At 42.5% G+C, this 14,768-nt stretch overlaps 1 protein-coding gene across 2 annotated transcripts; it reads right to left on the reverse strand.

Moving 5' to 3' along the window:
• Positions 1–6,798: 6,798 nt before the first annotated feature.
• gmppaa (GDP-mannose pyrophosphorylase Aa) lies at positions 6,799–13,842 on the reverse strand. 2 transcript variants are annotated; one of them, XM_076039812.1, is made up of 13 exons: positions 13,670–13,842; positions 12,862–12,959; positions 12,567–12,670; positions 12,172–12,364; positions 11,897–11,956; positions 11,690–11,820; positions 11,531–11,545; positions 9,858–9,992; positions 8,695–8,792; positions 8,571–8,617; positions 8,363–8,455; positions 7,815–7,983; positions 6,799–7,371 (listed from the first exon to the last, which is right to left on the reverse strand). In XM_076039812.1, the coding sequence occupies exons 1-13, from the start codon at positions 13,707–13,709 to the stop codon at positions 7,271–7,273; spliced, it is 1,284 nt and encodes a 427-aa protein (XP_075895927.1). In that variant the 5' UTR covers positions 13,710–13,842; the 3' UTR covers positions 6,799–7,270. The 2 variants fall into 2 exon arrangements, with proteins under 2 accessions (XP_075895927.1, XP_075895928.1); XM_076039813.1 differs by lacking the exon at positions 11,531–11,545 and having other exon boundaries at positions 13,670–13,839.
• Positions 13,843–14,768: the final 926 nt, after the last annotated feature.

The raw sequence follows: 14,768 nt of genomic DNA on the forward strand, positions 1-14,768 counted from the left end.
TGCATCAAGAAAAGCGTTCGATAACCTGGTTCGTCCATCGCGGATAGAAGCAACCTGTTCAGTACGGAAAACTTTTTTCCCCTGAACTTTATTTACAATGTTTAGCCAGACAAACAGTTACAACATGGCGCCCGTGCCGAGTCTAAATACATTTCTTGAGTGAGAACGTTGTATTTATCCAATATTTCACAGTTGCCAACTGTCCCTCACTAGGCATGATGAAACATGACGAAATTTAAGTAGTCCTCAATAATTGACAGAGTTCTCACAAAAATAAGTTTTACAGAGGAAAATGCATTTTGTTGAGCATTTGAAAACATTCGAAAATATTAGAAACCTGATCACCTGAGTCAACAACACAGTGGAACATAATGTTTGTGGTTGTTGCCAGATTTTCTTTGCTTGTTTGTTTCCTAATGTATAAAATAAAAGCTCAATACAATAACAACAGCAATTATTAACACTATATGGGTGCTTGTCTCAAAGGTCCGGCAGAACCTCATGGACTGCCTCACTCAATACACAGAAGGAATCGAATTCTTTCATCTACCCACAAAGGAGGACGCACCGTTTTTCACCATGACTTTTTTTCCTCTTCTTCTCTTAAGGCATCAAAGTTAGCTGAAGTGGCTTAAAACTTTAAGGCAGCGGGAAAAGCTACATGCTGAGCTCGAGCTCAAGACATACAAAGCGCTGCTGATGAAATCAGTCATGGCCAAAGCCGTTATGAACTGAAACTGAGAGCAGCCCAGAGTGGATGATAATAAAAAGCACTTGAAAAACTGTCTCATTACGGTGATGTGTCAGAAAGCAAAGCCTGAAAATCACTGGTTTTCTCATGCGCTGTTCTCTTACATTTCACTGGAGCTTTTTTTCATTTAGCATTAAAAGACGACGATGGGATGTGAAGCTTACTGTGGGGATCCAGAAAGATTTCTTTTAGCTTGGGCAGGCTACATTCTCTCAGCCATCATTCTTCAGACCGTTGTGTCATTTGACTCTGCATCACATCCTGGCGCATCGCATGCAAAACGCACAGTTGAACTCCTGCATAAATTCTGATTTCACTGTGCTATCCGAGCATGTCTATCCTGGAGGCAAGCTCAGACTTTAGTATCCTGTTGCTTAAGAATGACTGCAGCTGTTGAATGTTTTGTTTTTTTGTTTTTTCCTGGAGGCACGACTGCGAAAGTAAACTGCATTTCTGAATGATGGGTAGAGGTCCCTATTGGCTCATTTGGACCACTAGGGAGCCTGTGTCAATCTGCACAAGAGCATTAAGCTGTAATTGATGTATTTCCCTCTTGCAAAAAACAACAACAAAATAAAACAAAAAAAAAGTCCTCTGTGATTAATTAGTCGAATGTTTATTTGTTTAAAGCTGGTTGTCAGTCGTTTATGTCTTCTTTCTTGAAGTCCCATATCAGTTCAAAATGACATCTGTTAAAATGAAAACCCATCCAGCCAGTATTGGCTGAGCTGGGAATGAGATTGAGGAAACACAAACTGGTGACCTGTCCAGTAACCCCTCTTTCATCCTGGCCATCCCTCCCCCATGTGATGTGAGTGCAGGATAAGCAGGGAAAGAAGGACATGAAAGACTATTTGCTGCTGAACTGCTTCCTATCAAATTGTTATTTTCCATTGAATCATCACGGGGTCAGACAGATTTGATATAACATGCACAGCAGCAGCTCATGGCGCTGCCTCCTCTGGTTCTTTTGGAGTTTGACAGGAAGACAACAAGACGTCTCATTAGAGCATGCACTCTACTATCAACCGTTGTCAAGTATTCTCTTGGTTTTCTATCCAACTTCAACTCCATCTGAAAAAAACAACAACAAAAAAACTCCATCCACTTGTCTACATAAATATTTGATTCTTCTTCAGCATCCCTGTTTAGAATTGCTCAGGTGTTTTGCAGAGGTGTTCACTCTGTAGGCTTATGTGCGTGTTTAAGCACACATTCCTGTTTTTCAGCATAAGATATTCATAAGCGTTTTGAAGAACACAACCAAACATGTTTTAGTTTTTTTTGTTTGTTTGTTTGTTTCATGCATGCACACATGCATTTGATTATGAAGTAAACATTTCTGAATGCTTAGACAAAAGGAACTCTGTCTGACTAGCCCAGTAATGATGTCTGGCTGTGGGTTACACCGGAGGACCTTGAAGCAGTTCACATAGGCATAAATTATATCGATCCAAAAAAGTTTTGCGAAACAAACCTTTACCGCCGAGCAATTTCAGATCAAAACTTTTCCAATTTCAATGGAAAAATTCCTTAAGTTTAAACCGTTGCACGTTTCAAAGTTATCTGCATTCTTTGAGTTAAAATCCTGCTTTTAGAAGAAAAGTGTGAGAGTGCAGCAGAGTTTATGAGGGTTTAGTCTGCTGAAAAGTGGAACCAAAGCTTGACTAAGCCACTTAGTATTTAACTTGCAGGACTAAAGTGAAAGGCGCGAGAATTAAAAAAAAGAAAGAAAGAAACACACACAAAAGGGCACCAAATATGAACACTGGGATTTAATTAAAGTGACTAACACCTTTTTGACTGTTTCACGAACTGCACCTAATTCCACATTCAAAGTGCTTCAGCCAGCTGAGCTTTGACAAGACAACGCCTCACAGACCTGTGTGCTTTTTTTTTTATAGTCGGCATTGAGTTCCATTTATATGAATAACAGCGGTATTAGTCAGACTCGCAGACCCTTTGAGCAAAAATGTCAGCCGTGCATTCATCTTGTTTGGCATTGACCCAGTTTGCTCTGAGGTGACTGAGATGAGACGGCCTTGCTGCTGCTGCTGCTGCTGCAGCTGCTGCTGCCAGGGACGTTCAGGGCGACTTCATCCGCAACTTGAGAGAGAACGAGACGATCGTTCGACGGTTGTGGCTAATTGGTGTTAAAATGCAGCTTGTCGGTTAGTTTTGTTTTTTTGCTGGTAGCTTCACGGCTCTCACATTAACACAGCTGATTCGGCTAAGGCCATGTTGGCAGCTCTCTGTTGCTATTACTGTCACAGTTTGTGTGCCCAAGTCACCTAAACTAAAACTTTAGATTATTATTTCAGTGATAATTGAAAACAGCGACACGACAGAAAGAACAGGAACAGAAAGAAGCCCGTTTAAAGCAAACCTATTGCTACAACCATAACTAAGCTTCCACTCAAAGAAGCTTTTTTTTTTTTTTTTTTTTAGTAATACTTTTACATGAAAAGTAAAGCATTTATAGCGCAATGGGTTGCTGGTAATAGGCTGCTGTGTGTCTCTGACATGAAGTACACACTACCAAAATGTTGTGGATCAGGTGTTTAAAGGTTTGCATAACCACTGTTTGAGAGCTGAGAGCTCAGAATTGACAGCTGAGCCCTGCTCGTAATGTGGCAGCTCAGTGTTTGCCAGCGCAAGATGACAGCGCTGCTCTCCAGGATATTTTGGCTCCAAACGGAAACTACTGGGAGAGAAGGGAGGAGGGGGCAAGCTGTTTGTGTCAGTATCCAAGAGTTGTTACTGAATTCTTAACAGAAAGAGAACGTTAAGAATAGGGAGGAAATATGGGAAGTGACTTTGGGATTTTAATCATTAGAACGTGAATGCTAATGTCTGTGCCCCGTCAGGGTGGATTAATCAACAAGGTCTGTGATGGTTTGTCATCCTGTCGGTGTTTCTGGCACAGTGACTGTTTGTCGAAATCAGCAAAGTCTAGTGATTTTATAGAAGAACCGATGAGCGAGCCCATCTGCTGAGCGGGCAACAAAAAAAAAAGGGAAGACATCATGGCAGATTCACACATCTCGTTGGTATCCGGCGAGAAGCCGACCCTGTTTGATGTTCCAGAGGACACATTAGCAAAACATTAGTATTCACTGGCGATGCACAACAGCCAAAAATCTCCTCTGTGGCAGGAATTTGAGCCGCGTGAGTTGTCGGTTTCTATTTGACAGCTCATTTGTCAGTCCTTTAGGCCTGTGGTGGGCATCATCCTTTCACTGGGCAGACACGCAAACTCTCCACCTCTCCTCTCAGGTGGAAACATCTTCGCCCCTGGCCCACACCGCTGGATGAGGACGCGCACGTACACACACACACACACACACACACACACACACACACACACACACACACACACACACACACACACACATGCAATAGCTGGAAGGAAACAGCGACCACTGAAGCTGTAGTTAGATGGCTTGGTTTCTTTTTTCCCCATGAGCAAACACTGTTTCACTGTTTTGTTTTGTTTTTTGACCTCTTGGTCGGTTCTTGCTGTTTCAAAACCTCACAGTGAGTAAATTAATTCAAACATATGCAAAGAAAGACACACATACACACCCCTTCCTCAATATTTTAGCATGTTTTGATGCTTGTGTTGACTTTTTATTCCCCTTAAATCTCTGCCATATTCATTCACTTCCTCCATTTTCAATTTAAATATCATTTTGAATGCAAAAGGAAAGCAAAACAGGGCTGAAATAAGTTGTTATGTGCATGTAATTTTACTTTTACTCCAATCTGACATTTTTTGTAACTCAAGCCTTATCTGGCACATTTATTTTGACTAGACAGAATGTTTTTCCCGACGAAGACTGAACAAAGGACAGAGATTGTTAGGGCGAAGGGAAAACACCTTCTTGTCTCAGTCTGGAGACGCTACAGTGGTGAGCTATCATGAACCCATGCAGGCCAGACAGTGAATAGCTGTTAAGGTCAAATATCACCAAATGCAAGCCTGGACAGAAAAAACATTTTTTTGTGCAAATGAGAGGAAATTGAGCCGTCACCTCCAGTGACCTTCAGAAAGAATCATCTCTCCTGGGATGTGAACACACTTCCACTTATCTCATGCTGGTGCTTTTTTTTTTTTTTGTTCCACCGGCAGCTCTTCACTTCCACTAAATTGCAGCCGAGTCAGTTGTGCTCTCCCTGTTTACCCTCACAGTTACCTGCGCTATCACACGTCATTGCCCCTCAGTCGACTCGCAGCGCCAACATCCATCCAGCGCATTTCCTCCTAAAAGCGCATTTCTAAAGGCTAATAAAGATGCTCTGACTCCCATCTTGCTTCCCTTGTGGAGGACCTGTTGTGTTACCCTGACTGCCCGGCCTCCGTTTAACACAAACACAACAGCAGCGAGAGTATGAAGCGGTTTGCCGAGGAATGTGACAGAGGCAGCTAACGTGCCGTGGGAATAGGGCAATAAGACTGGGTTGGACACAGCTGTCTGCAGCTCTTTGCACACACTGTGATCAGTGGGAATGCCCAAAGCTGAAGACTCTGTAGACCGATCCACCGTGAGTAGGGACAGCCAGACCAACACCTTCAGACTGACTTGACTTGCTGCGAAACACACAGCTTGACTATAAACAAGAAGAAGGAATTAAATCCATCAAGACAAATTGCAGATGAATTAATATTACTTACGTGAGGAACGGATGGAGATGGAATATTTAATCTGGGAAAGAACAACAGCGAGCCGAGTTTGTAAATCAGAGGCAGGTCGTGACGAAGAATTAGACTTGAATTTAAGCTGAACGCAGTAAGATATTAGAGAGTTAACTGTGTGTACTGTGGGTTTAAAAAGGTCTTCCCTTTGAAGGACAGCAATTGAAAAAGAGGAATACACACTGCAGAATGAATATAGCCAACCTATTAGCACTTAGAGATTTCTTAATGTAAAGTGCAATATAAATAAAATTCATTATTATTATCATTATAAGCTTTAATCAAATAAATAAAAACAAGAAACTAGAACGCAAAGAGGGGAAGAATTCCGCTGACTGAAAAAACTCAAGCGCCCACGATCTTCACTCTCACGCGTTCTTTTAGGAGGCGTATGAATCTTGTCAACTTCGCTGTTCTTTACCCCTGTCATTTTATACCTCTGATACTCCATTTCATGCTCTTGTGTTTCCCACTGAGAGGCAGACGGAGAAGGTATGGAAACGCTTTCAGTGATGTGTTATCAACTGCCTGCCTGAGAGGCTCTTCTCTTTTTCTTCTGACAAAAACATAAAGCTTCCACTGCGATGCAGTGCAAAAGCTTTTCATTGATGGGTGGATTTCAGGGTTGCCTTATGGTGTAGGTTAATTCTCTCTGACCCGACAGCTTTACATTTAAAAAAATAAAAGATAATTAATAAAAAATAATTAAGGGCAGTCTTCTGAAGCGGTAAATGAAAAGATTTAAATCATTCAAGCATCGTGGTAAAATTGGAAAAATAAACACTCCAACTACGAATAAAAAATATTTTTTATTCTATATCCTTTCATGACAGGCATTTTCAGCTTTTCATCACAGACTCAATTAAAGCAGCCTTATAAATTGAATCTTATCTCAAGAAAAGATAGGATTTAGCCCTTTGTTTACAGCCAGCAGAGAATTGACACCAAAGTGGGACAGGTCCCACTTTGCTCTTGGTCGTAAACAGACAAAAGACAATGATGGGCCTTTGTTATTTCTGGGGAGTTCACTGTCAGACAAGAGACATCGTTAGTGGGGAAGAGTAAATTCTGCATAATTTAAAACCTTTTTTAAATAAACACGTCTTGCGCTTCAGCGCCTGTTCCGCAGTCTGCGTAACATCTTAATAGATTCCCCGTAATTGGAACAAAAGTGCTGTGGTGATCACAAGTGCTTGAGGGCCTAATAAGCAGATGATAATGTGCTGTATCCATAAATTGGAACAGCTCCTTCATTGATTGGGGACACACAATTAAAGCAGTAGCTGCTCACACAGCAGGGGTCTGAGTCCTGCCCTTCCCAACGGCAGCATGACGTGACTGTCACTGTAAATCTCTTGCCAATGTCTTTATTTTTTTTCCACAATCAAAGGGTTTAATCAGAGTTTTAAACAAACAATTATCTGAAGCAGTGAGTAGCAAGTATTTTTTATTTATTTATGAATGTTCCCCACCCCCTTGACTAAATAAAAAGTTTGTTTCCATTCTTCAGAATCCGACTGTGTAGAACTTTTTTAAACATCATGTTACATTCCATGTATGAGCCCGTTTATGTTTTAATTTTACAACTCAGCAAGGTTAATTACAAACAATATAAAGTTCTGGCACTTTTCATGATAAATCAGTGTGTGTGTGACCAGCCCCTTGCCGACTACCCATGATACATTGAGGCCCAGGGGCCAACACCACTATTCACAGCTGTCCCATATCTCAGTTGGTGACATGTTATATACAGTAACTCAGAGGCAGTGCTGGTGGGCGTCCTGCCGCACCCTTCTCTCAGGACAGGAAGTGAGGAGGACTAACTAGAGAATGATTTGGTTCTTGAAGCCGCGGTTGAGGTCTTTGTGTGGGAGGACAATCGAGTTGAGTATGATCACCTCGGAGGGGATGGTCACGTTACAGCCTGAGGAGAGAGAGAGAAAACTATGAATCTGATTCTGTGTGGAAGCAGAGCGCTGCAGGGCAACGTTTTATTACAGATGCATCACATTCCAGCATGCAGGATGTGGTATTTAGATACGTCGGCTTAAGGTATCTTGTCCCCCAGTGCTTTGTGCAAATTTGTCAATGCTAAAAAAAAAAAAAAAGTAAGGTCAAATGCATGCACAAACATGTCAGATTGCTATCCATATATATGCAGCTGAGGCTCATTCCAGTCTGGGACTCAAAGTAATTCTCATCTCAGCAGCCAAAATTGGAGAAAAAATGTTTTCATCCACTGTTCATATCTACCAATTCTTTGCTAAAAGGGCGAAAATATATGTAACATATTTCTTATGTAGCACACAATGAATATTTATCAGCCCATTTGGAAGGCACGGCTCAGCCAAGTCGGTTGATGCTCACCCAGAATGGTAATGGAGGGGGTGAGTTTTCCCTCTCTGAAGAGGGTCTCGCTGTCGATCTTTGCGTACGGGTCATTTGGGTTTGGGTCACTCGGGGTTCCTTCCACCCTCGCCCACTTGCCAATGCTGCTGTCCCATCCTACGATGCTGTTCAGAACACAGCAGTGGTCCTACAGAAGCAGGGACATGATCACATCGACCAAAATCCTTCAGACTGAACACCGACCGGACTCGGCAGCTGAGGGTTTCCTGAATTCTTTAGCATTTCCCACATCGAAAGGCAAAACTGGTGACTGGACAAACCATCGGTCTCATTTCCTGTCAACTGTTTGTTGGTGCTGGTTCAGCGCGCCTTGCTCTCAACTTTGTTTGTGGGAGGCGCAACATTAACTGTGGTTTTGTCGATGGTGCCGTTCAATTAAACTCTTGCCAAAGACATTTGTTATCCTGAAAACATGTTATCCGCCAAGAAAAGCACACAGTTCCATTTTTTGTTGCTGTTTTTTTAAAGTGAAAATGTTATTCAGTTTTATCGAGGTCATGTCTCACCTGTAGAGTTGCACCGTGGAGGATGACGGACTCTCGAACTCTGACCCCGGCACCGATAGTTACTCCAGTGCCAATGGAGACATTGGGACCCAACTGAATTTAGACAGGAAAAAGATGCAGTTCTCCATATATTCATGTTCCTATGGGTTTTTTTTTTTAAGGGTAAACATGCACATTTTAAAAATGAAGCACGACAGGGAATAATTACCACAGCAGTGGGGTCGATGTTGGCTGTAGGGTGAATGTATACATTACCTAAAGAGGTGAGACACGGCATGAATAAAGTTATTTCCAGTTGGGGGCAAATGGACAAGTGGTTGCAGGATATTTACCACTTATTTTGGGACCTCCTTCCTTATTTGCGGCCAGTCTTTCCGGATGGCTTGTGTGATACTGGTTGAGGTACAACCGACTGGCGTATATGGCCGACCTGAGAGGGTGTAAAGAGGAAAAAAAAAAGATTAATTTTGAGTCAAGGCCATGAGTCTTGTGCATTCAAGCACATCTGCCTGTTCTGGTGCCGTTAACCTGCAGCACAGTGCACAGCTGGTTTTCACTGGTGCTTAAATGTCATCACGGATAAGCAACCAGCCATGGATAAAGAAACCGAGTGAGTATCCACTGAGCACACAAGGCTGTAACAGACATAACTTGACCACGTTGTGGACAATGCGAGGTGAGGAACAGCGTAGATATCGGTGCAAGTGAGAGGACGTCCCTCTTGGTGGCCCTGCTGTTATGTTTGCATTTCCCTGTAAATGAAGACTCAGGCTACCCTTTGAGCGGGCCACATTATTGAGCAGTGTCGGTTTGCTGCTATTTGTCGTCTATTGACATTGTGTCAGGAGGGAGAGAAGATCTGTGATTCTGCCGGCAGGGAAGACAAGGAGATTCACATGCATTAATGCTTTCACGTCTGGTCCGACCAGTAAACAAGTTGCTGAGGAACTTTCTGCTGTGGATGTCATGACGCCCTGCTGCTCTGTGCACGGGTTGCTTGTTTTCCTGTGTTGTGTCTAATACAGTGCGCTGGTGAGGCCGAGTCCGCACAGGTGGCCTGCAGCAGCAGTCGCCTGAGACCGAGGTAAATTTTGCACACACAGTAACATCGTGTATTCCTTCCGAGTACTCCATGTAGCGCCGCCGTGTTTCTCAAAGACAAAGCGGCGTGAGGATTTATTCCAATGCTAAAATTTGATAGGATTTTCATGCCAAGCAAAGCAGAAATGAGATGCTACAAAACAAAAATTCATAACATGAATACTCCTGGTACCCACATGTGCCAATGCACATGAGTTAAAGCCTTTGTCTGAGATCCATGTGTATCACACAATGTTGTAACTGTGTGGTGTGGCCGCTCTATCAAACTGGCCTTGGAGGCCGGCCCTCCTCCTGGTGGTCGGCCCTGGATCCCCAACAGGATGGCCGGCGATGTGCACGTAAATTTATGCCCAGCCCAGTTGGATGTGACAACATTTATGACATGTGCACTCACCCAGCAGATTTAATCTGGCTCCAGAAGCCCTGCGTTTTATAGACGTAGAGCTTGCCCTGTCCCGCCAAGGCAGTGAAAATGTCCTGCTCCAGCCTGATGGCCTCTGCTCGGTGCCAGCCGTTTGTTGGCTCCTCTCTGCAAGAGACACATCAGCAGTTCAAGGCACCGGGTTACAAATCAGCGCCAGAGATCAAGCTTTATTAAAATACAATTTTCTGCACAAACTTTGGGTGAAAACTATGATAACGATTGAGAGAATAAACACTGTAATTTAGAAATGTAAAAGTTTTTTCCCTCCCCCACATTTTCTGGTTCTGCAAATCAAGTGGATATGTGAAGTTGTGAGTAAAAAAAAAAGCAGACATTACACAGACAGACCAACAGACGGACAGAAAATAGATTATTATTATTATAGAAAAGGTTTCTCACTTCATGTAAATAAATAAATGCCTGCGTGAAGTCGACCCGAAAACATGTTGGAAAAACAGTGCTTTAAGAATTTAGGACATTTCCCACAGCTTTCATTGCCCAACCTACACAGCAATAACTTTTCACATTTTCTGGTGTACGCAAAGACAGTCCTGCAGCCCAAAAATCTTTCTCGAAGCCCAAGATGAAAGACATTTTTGGTTCTTACAATTCATCCCTGAGAATTAAATTAGAGCAGCGAGTTGAAATTCATCACTTGATACCAACTTTGATGCTGCTGTAGCTGAGCTCAGGTCTGAGCTGATAAACTAGTAGTGATCGGGGGAAAAAAAAAAAAAAAAAAAAAGCCAAGTGTAAGAGTCTGCGTGTTCCATATTAATCAGTGTCTTTAGCATGGTGTATTGTGAGAGCCGCGAGATGAAACAGAGTGTTAAATATTGATTAAAGGAATATTTTAAAAGCACAGCAACCAGAATCAGGCTTTACCAAAAAGGAGCGGGCGGGCCGGTGGGCGGTTAGAGGCAAAGCAGTCACAGAGGGATTTGCAGTAAAACCCTCCTCACTTCTTTCAAGTGTCTCTGATGAGCTCAGCAGTTTTGCTGATTCACTGGCCTGCTTGATGAACGTGCTATTGATGTGAGCCGGTGAGTTACTTGACCTTTGGCAATACATTAGGGCGTACGTGTCCTCGGTGTGTAAACTGTTGGCGATGCCGGGCTGCACTGGCCTGACATTTGTAACCACGTACAGTCAAGAGCGCTCACATCCACAATTGCATGTGAGAATACAAATATTCATTCCACGTGTTATTATTATTGTTGGAACAGTGACCCAGGTGCACATGTTTATATATACATACATGAACACACATCTCGGAAGACACGAGGAAGTTTGTAAAGTTCTGCTACTTTAGATTGTTTTATAGAAGAGTCAGTCGCTCATCAATGGATTAGTTTCAAATTCCCAGTCATATCTTGCGCACAATTCAAAATTTCCATTAAACGTCTTTCATGTAAAGCAAAACAAAAGCTTACAAAGTTCCTCAGTGTCTGCAGGGGCAATACATGAACACTGCGCAGTTTGCAAAAATGGCAGGTGCATAATATGGCAGTAGAAAAGGACACAGGCAACATTCACAAAGCACCATGAGCGAGCTCAGCCGTCCTGTGGCCTAGCAGCTACAGCTCACACCATTCACTCAGTGCTCTCCAACTACGTCGTGCAGCCCAAATATACCAACTTACCCATCATACGGATATCTGACGATGGTGTGAGGAAACAAAAATCACGAGGGAGGAGGAAAAAGGACAAATGAAGACAACCAAAGAAAGAAAATGAGTGGTGCTGACACACAAGAGGCTGACCCCCCCCCCCCCCCCCACAGGAAAAGAGCTTCAACTCACAACAACATGTCCTGCTGATTCTTCTGAAAGACTGAGCCGATATGCTGGAAGATGTCAGGGTTGAAGAGGTATATACCGCAGTTTATGATGTCGCTCACAAATGTGCTGGGCTTTTCCACGTAATGCAGGACCTGAGTGAGCACAAAACTTTGTAGATTGAAGGGAAAATTGGGACGGAAAGGAAGGAATAGAGAAGGGGTTCAATACCTCATTTGTTTCCTCGTTTTCAACAATGCACCCGTAGTTCATGGATTGCTTTCTGTTTGACTGCAAAAGAGAACAAAGACATTAGAAAAGAAAAAAAAAACATGATATGGGATGTTTCCAGAATGAGGAAGATCTGAACAGAACTTCAGGGAGTTGTTATATTATTAAAAGTAAAATGTTTAAATATTAAAATGGTTGGCGGAAATAACGGAGATCCCAAACAAGTCTGTCAACATTTTTGAGGGCAACAACAACCGTCCAGAATAAAGTCTCACTGTTGTCCCGAGGATGACGAAACTGTTTGGTTCTCCGTGTTCCTTCTGGAAGCTGAGCATCTCTTTGAGAGGAAAAGCAGAGCAGACATCGGCATTCAGAACGAAGAAAGCCTCCGGACTGCCGGAGACAATTTGATCTCTGAAGTGATAGATGCCCCCTCCGGTGCCCAGGGCCGAGTACTCCTGGAGGTACCTGCGTTGCGGGGGCGAGACAGAGCAGTATTCTTGCAGTTATTCTGCAGAACGAGAGCACATTGATGCCAAAAGATGTCCTAATTTCTTAATGACTGCCAATGACTAATTCAATAAGGAAACTGTTGAACTTCAAAATACACCTTGAAACAGCAAATGATGTCAAAATGTACAAAATATTCAAGAGTAGACAAATTGGTTACCTTATAGAGATCTTAAACTCCTGCTGTGCATTACACAGGAATCTGGACAGTTCTTCATTCGGTTGATAGAAGCCAATGAGCAAAATCTCCTTCATGTTTGGTACCTTGCAAAACAAACAATTCCATTCATTGTTGAACTGCTTTTATTGAGCTTGGAAAATTGCACAAATAAGCCTTTCCCCCCCACTCATCTCTAAATAGCCTCGAACTCGAACATCTATTCTCTTCAAGTCTTTGTTTTTTGTTTTCTTTTTTCCACAGCAGCATCAAAAGGACAACAGAGGTAGGGTTTCACCTTGGCACACGCTTCAATGTGGTGCTGCAGCATTGGCACCCCCGCTACAGGGAACAAGGGTTTGGGAACCTCGAACGACAGCGGCCTGAACCTTGTGCCTGCACAACAGGAATACAGATTATCTGCACAAGTGCTACAGCAGCAACCAACAAACAAAAAAACCCACTACAATGTACAACAAGGTTAGACTGAGGGTGAGTAATTAGTATTTAAGTGTTTTATTTACCACTATAGAAGGTTTTGGGAAATAATTTGGAAATGTTTTCGAGGTACAATGGCTTAACATTGTATTAGAGCCTTAACTGGATTGTATACACATCAATAGATATTTCATTTATCCCTATGTGGGAAATTCAGGTGTCCCGCCCCTGTTTCACAATAGACAATGAAATACGAAGACATATAACAATACTGCTACTGTCATTAATGTTTTTAAAACAAAGCATCGGACTTTAAAGAGTACCGCGTTTACTCGATACGATACACAATGGGTTACAGTATTTACAGGTCTGCTCAGATCTTCTTGAACTGATAATGTCATTGACACAGACTACACACAGCTCTTGAATGCGCTGTATGATTCATTCGCACATTTATTTATTTATTTATTTATTTATTTATTTATTTATTTTTGGGGGCGGGGTGTCGTTAGCGATCGTATTTTGACGATTGTGTTTCGCCATTGAGCCACGTCATTGATATAAACAAGTGTGTGGCAGCTCAGCCCTGGCAGAGCGAGCTAGCCTCGGATTTAACTTAGCACCGGCGGGCTAACTTTGAGAGCTCGCTAACAAGGGAATGTTCTCACCTTTCTGGGGACCTCCGATTAAAATGACCGCTTTCAACATCTTGACACGGCGCTTCGGACTTCTCACCTAAACCTGACAACTACCGGGTGACAGTCTGGATCGCTGTACTTGCTGTTTACCTAGCAGCCGTCCGACAACTTCCACATCATCCACTTCCTGCTTGTGACGTCAGCGAGATCGGGCCAAAACCACGCCACGGAGCCCGGATGTGGATCTCAAAACCCGACTGGGCAGCTTCTCTATTGACATGCTGTGAACGGCTTCGGGAAATAAAGGAAGCATTCAAACTTTTATGAAATGACAGCTATATCCTCTCAACAATAATCACAAAAGAACCTGAAATTACGATGAAAGATAAAACTTCAAATCTTCTCATGATGTACATTCCAGAGCAAATATCAAATTCTCAGGAAAAAAAAAAAAAATTTTTTTAGACAAAATGTACAAGTTGGCAAAGACACTAAATTGTGCACCCTGTGTTATTTTTATTTTATCTTTTTTTTAAATCATCATCATTTTATCTTAAGTGGGAGTTTGTGTCAATTTCTCCATCTCGACAAATGAGCAGAAAGTAGGTTAAACTCCTTGTTTCAGCAGAGGCAAGTTATAGCAGTGGGAGGCGAAACCCAGCAGTCAGTTTGAAAACTCACAAGACGACAAACCAACACATTCCTACTATTCTAATGAAGCGCAACACTTTCATATTGCCTCGTTAAAACATAACCTGAAGTGAAATGGTCTCCCAAGTGGAGGTATTCTTGACACAAACATATGCAAATAAGGTATGTTGCTGCATCAAACAAACACAACAACAATTTTAGTCGACAATCACCAGGGGAGATCGTGTCTTGGTAGGCACACATCTGCATTAGCCACAGAGGAACCTGAGACGCGTTGGTAGCTTTTCGAAAGTTTAAAGGTTTAGACCTCTGCAACGTTGCCAAGGCTGAAAACACATCCTTCACAAACACGCTTACATAAAGCGAAACAGAATTCAGATGTGCACAGGAAGAAGACTGCTTTTCATAAGGACATCATTTTCATATCTTGTAACCTTTAGAGCATAACTAAAAAGAGCAACAAAAAGTTTTGCACTCG

The sequence above is a fragment of the Nelusetta ayraudi genome, unplaced genomic scaffold (genome assembly GCF_046127955.1).
Source record: "Nelusetta ayraudi isolate G7.1 ecotype Tasmania unplaced genomic scaffold, CSIRO-AGI_Nayr_v1 ptg000060l, whole genome shotgun sequence".
Classification (NCBI taxonomy): Eukaryota; Metazoa; Chordata; class Actinopteri; order Tetraodontiformes; family Monacanthidae; genus Nelusetta; species Nelusetta ayraudi.

Coding starts and splice junctions, on each gene's coding strand:
- gmppaa (XM_076039812.1), bottom strand. CDS start 13,709: ATGTTGAAAGCGGTCATTTTAATCGGAGGTCCCCAGAAAG. Junction 12,365..12,566: donor GAGTTTAAGATCTCTATAAG/GTAACCAATTTG, acceptor CCCGCAACGCAG/GTACCTCCAGGAGTACTCGG. Junction 11,821..11,896: donor AAAACGAGGAAACAAATGAG/GTATTGAACCCC, acceptor GTGCTCACTCAG/GTCCTGCATTACGTGGAAAA.